The following is a 1662-nucleotide window of genomic DNA, read 5'->3' on the forward strand; positions in this document are numbered from 1 at the left end:
CACGCATTCGATAGATAGCGTGATTACTCAGTATTTAAGTAGCGGTGAGTAGTTGTCCATTACCCGTGATGGCCGCCCGGAACACCTTCGTCCTCCTTAACAGTCGTTGCAGTATTCAGCATTTATACCAATATCAACATAGGATAGCTGCTGCAACAAATCTCGTAGCCCGACAGTATCCCTCTTGCTCATCTATCGACAGTCGACTCCAGCGGAATATGGGTTCGATAGCCGGGGCGAAAAATGAGTATATGGTCATCGTGCCCGATAAGGAGGGTGCGTTGCAAAAGAGAATAGAAGTACGAGGGTGAGTTTGCAAAACACTACTGATAACTACTCTCATTCGTCTTTGCTTGCTGTTATCGTTGCCTTCTGCTTCTTTGGGCTGGCCCTCCACAGTGGACATATGCTTTTAGAAACGCGATGAAAAACTGCATTGCTATGTCAATGGCCGTATCGAACCATTTTATGTCCACACCTGGCTAATTATTCGTTCTCATGCAGCGTTCATCTTGCAAACGTCAAACCGATGATAGATTCCGGTTTCCTTAAACTTGGAGGTACAAGCCCATTCCCTCATAGTACTTACCAAAGCGAAACTTGTTTTTGTTTTCGATTTTCATATGCTATCGCCCGAGAGTCCCAGGCATTGGTAATCGACGCCTAATCATTGGACGTTTAGGAGCTATGCTTGAATTCCACCCCAAAGAGGGTCAAACGCCCCCAATGAAAGGCAGTGTGTTGCTTGTGGTTGCTGAGTCTTCTGAGGCCGTACGTGAGCAATTATCAAAGGATATCTATGCCACATCAGGAGTGTGGGACATTGAAAAGGTACGTTAAACTATTCGTTAGCAATGCCTGCAATCCGGCTCCCCCCTACATTCTTTCTATTTCATGAAAGCCATATCCCAATACTAATTTAATCCTTAGATGCAAATAACACCAGTACGTCTAAGCCCCGTATAAGGTTTCCGATCTAATTTATCTATAACTAGTTTAAATCTGCGATCCGACTTGCGCTATGATATGTGGTTTCGAACGATGTTAGAGCCTGAGAGGAATTCGAATCAACCAACAAGCTCAATATGAAGGTTGCGCAGGTGTATTTATGTTTAGTCAAACCCTTCTGTTCATGAGGTTTTGGAGTATATTGCTACATGATGAGATTCCTGTCTTTGACGATCTTGAAGATTTCCAATCACAATCATTGTGCTGCTTGGCAAATTGGCTACATAATATAGTATTCTGTTGAACCTCGTTTTTCATTTTTCAAAGAATTCTTATTTTGTGTCTAACAATTTCGTTGGCAAAAAAATAAAGTGTGAAATTGTCCGAAATCAACCAAAATAGGAAGAAAAATGAATAATAATAATATATCTAGATCAAATATGTTTTTCCGTGGTATTCCTGCCCTATACAAAATTTCCTGCAGATAACTTCGATAGATATGTAGCGAAAAAAAGGGATTGGACGGTTATTTCATATTTAAACATCAGCTCGACATGCAAGAAAAAATATGGCAATCGGGAAACTATTATAATCATGAATCGAAAGAATGTGTAACAAAAGGTGACGGTGTGGAACAGACTGAAAAAGCCATATATAAGCCTTAATAATAAACAATCTCGGAACGTATAAGCCAAAGGGATGTCGGATGAATAT

At 40.7% G+C, this 1662-nt stretch overlaps 1 protein-coding gene across 1 annotated transcript; it reads left to right on the top strand.

The window, feature by feature from the left end:
- Positions 1-68: 68 nt before the first annotated feature.
- On the top strand, positions 69-955 carry HCAG_05622 (predicted protein; the record flags this gene model as incomplete). Its single annotated transcript, XM_001540105.1, has 4 exons — positions 69-307; positions 505-560; positions 683-831; positions 947-955. The coding sequence occupies 4 exons, from the start codon at positions 69-71 to the stop codon at positions 953-955; spliced, it is 453 nt and encodes a 150-aa protein (XP_001540155.1).
- Positions 956-1662: the final 707 nt, after the last annotated feature.

This window comes from Histoplasma capsulatum, genomic scaffold (genome assembly GCF_000149585.1).
Source record: "Histoplasma capsulatum NAm1 scaffold_5 genomic scaffold, whole genome shotgun sequence".
Classification (NCBI taxonomy): Eukaryota; Fungi; Ascomycota; class Eurotiomycetes; order Onygenales; family Ajellomycetaceae; genus Histoplasma; species Histoplasma mississippiense.